Source organism: Mesitornis unicolor, unplaced genomic scaffold, assembly GCF_000695765.1.
Source record: "Mesitornis unicolor isolate BGI_N332 unplaced genomic scaffold, ASM69576v1 scaffold42974, whole genome shotgun sequence".
Taxonomy (NCBI): Eukaryota; Metazoa; Chordata; class Aves; order Mesitornithiformes; family Mesitornithidae; genus Mesitornis; species Mesitornis unicolor.
In genome coordinates, this window is record NW_010178846.1 from 60,801 (window position 1) to 62,796 (window position 1,996).

Below are 1,996 nucleotides of genomic sequence, written 5' to 3' on the forward strand. Positions count from 1 at the left end.
TTATTTCTCAAACTTCCAAATCTGATTTTTATCTCCGGCATTACAAGTCCTCATTTGCACATCAGCACGCCCCTCAGTTGTACGATAAGCAGTAAGGCACTTTCCCGAATGCGGATGATAGATAGTCCCATCTTCTTTGAAATGCCATATAATAATTTCTGGAATAGGAGATCCATCTTTTGGGCAGCTCCTCATACCTATGAAGTCTTCATGCTCAGGAACTTCAGCACATAGCTCAGTTACAGAGTTAAATCTAATCTCCTTATTTGATGTGTATTCAAAAAATTGATTGCCTCCCTGACCATGACATCCAAAGAGAGAAAGGTGAGCCCCAGTAGGATTATGTTCTGGTAAGACATAGTCAAGGCATTCTGAAGCTATTCCTGCACTGCGGACAGCACCATGCCAACCAGGACGATCTTCCGGTACATGCAACTCGGCAAATATATTTTTTAAGTACCAGTTAAAACTCTTGCATTTCAAACGCTCTCTTAGTATCTTTCTTTCAGAAATATCTCCATAGTTTTCTTTTCGTGCTGAAGGATTTCTGTTGTAGAAGTGCTCTTTGTACTCATCCATCCACACTTCAGCAGCACGTGCCGTGTTCTGAAGGAAATTCGGTCTAGCGTAAGGTGCACGCTTTGGAAACACATGGCCTACATGGGAGCATGGATGGATTTCCAACGTGCCTCCACACTGCCAAACCCTAAATGATAACTCTAAGTTCTCCCCTCCCCAAACATCCATTCCTGTATCATAGGTACCCAGGTACTCAAAATACTTCTTGCTGACAGCAAACAAGCCACCAGCCATAGTCGGAGATCTGATTGGGTCCGTGTCTGATTTGCGCCTGAGACGTTCATGTTTTGGCACTGAGTGCCACTGGAATGTTAGCCGCCAGTCAAATCCCCCAATCATGGGCTCTGCCGTTTGCATGTAGAACTCAAATGTTTTCCAGTCAATGGTGTCAATGACAGGACAAACAATAACAGTTTCATTCTCAGCAATCCTCTCCAGCAGTGGTTCCAGCCAGCCAGAGACACATTCACAGTGACAGTCTAGAAATGTGAGGACATCACCAGTAGCAAAGGTAGCGCCAATTAAGCGTGCACGAACCAATCCTTCTCGTTTGTTGGTTCTTATCAAACGAACTCTTTTCAGACTGCTTATGTATTTTTCAAGTTCAGTCTTCAAATACACTTTATCACTCAAGTCATCCACCAGTATAATTTCTTTGAGAAGCACTGAAGGTGATGTTTCAAGAACACTATGTATTGTCCGCAGCAACGTTGACCAGGCTTCATTGTAAAAAGCGATGATAACAGAGGTCGTGGGCAGTTTTCTGTAGTTGTAAGATTTAGTTTTACAGCCACTCAGTCGATTATCTTCAATGTGGCGGTGAAGAGAAATTTTGTCACTCAAATAAATATTTATTGCATACTTTTCGATCAGCTCTTCTTCCTTTTTCTTTTCCTCAGGACTCAGCTGAAGGCGAGAGGGCTTACCCCATTCTCCTGGGGCATAAGGATCAGGCGGGGATTTGTCATAAACGGGACGAGCCAAATCCACAGCTTCTGCTCTGTCAGAAAACCGTCTCTCCCATTTCCCTTTGGTGATGCTCTCCCCGCCGAGGGAGGCGCCGAAGGAAGAAATCGACAACTCGACCACAAAGTAAGCGATCATCAAGAAGCCGAGAAACACGCAGCTTTTGCGGAACCACGTCCATCTTCTCGCCAGACGGATCCTCATCGCAGGCGCTTAAACGCCGCCTCAAGCAGAGAGGAGTTGCGTGAACTATTGCTGGCTCCCCCCCGCGCCGCCAGGATGGAGGGCGCTGCGAGCACTCCCAGCTTCGGGCTCCCGGCCGAGTTTGCAGCCAGTCCCTCCACGGCGGGCCCAAAGGTTTCCAGGGGGTCTCCGGGGGGAGCGGGGCAACAGTGGAGGCACGGAGCAGCCCCCCGCCCCTCCGGCCTCGGCGTTCCCTCACTCACTCACT

The 1,996-nt window shown here is 47.6% G+C and overlaps 1 protein-coding gene across 1 annotated transcript; it reads right to left on the reverse strand.

Annotated features, from left to right (window-relative positions):
* GALNT4 (polypeptide N-acetylgalactosaminyltransferase 4) lies at nucleotides 1-1,749 on the reverse strand. The gene has a single exon (XM_010182587.1). It carries the CDS (start codon nucleotides 1,747-1,749, stop codon nucleotides 1-3), a length of 1,749 nt encoding a protein of 582 aa, XP_010180889.1.
* Between the last annotated feature and the right edge of the window lie 247 nt (nucleotides 1,750-1,996).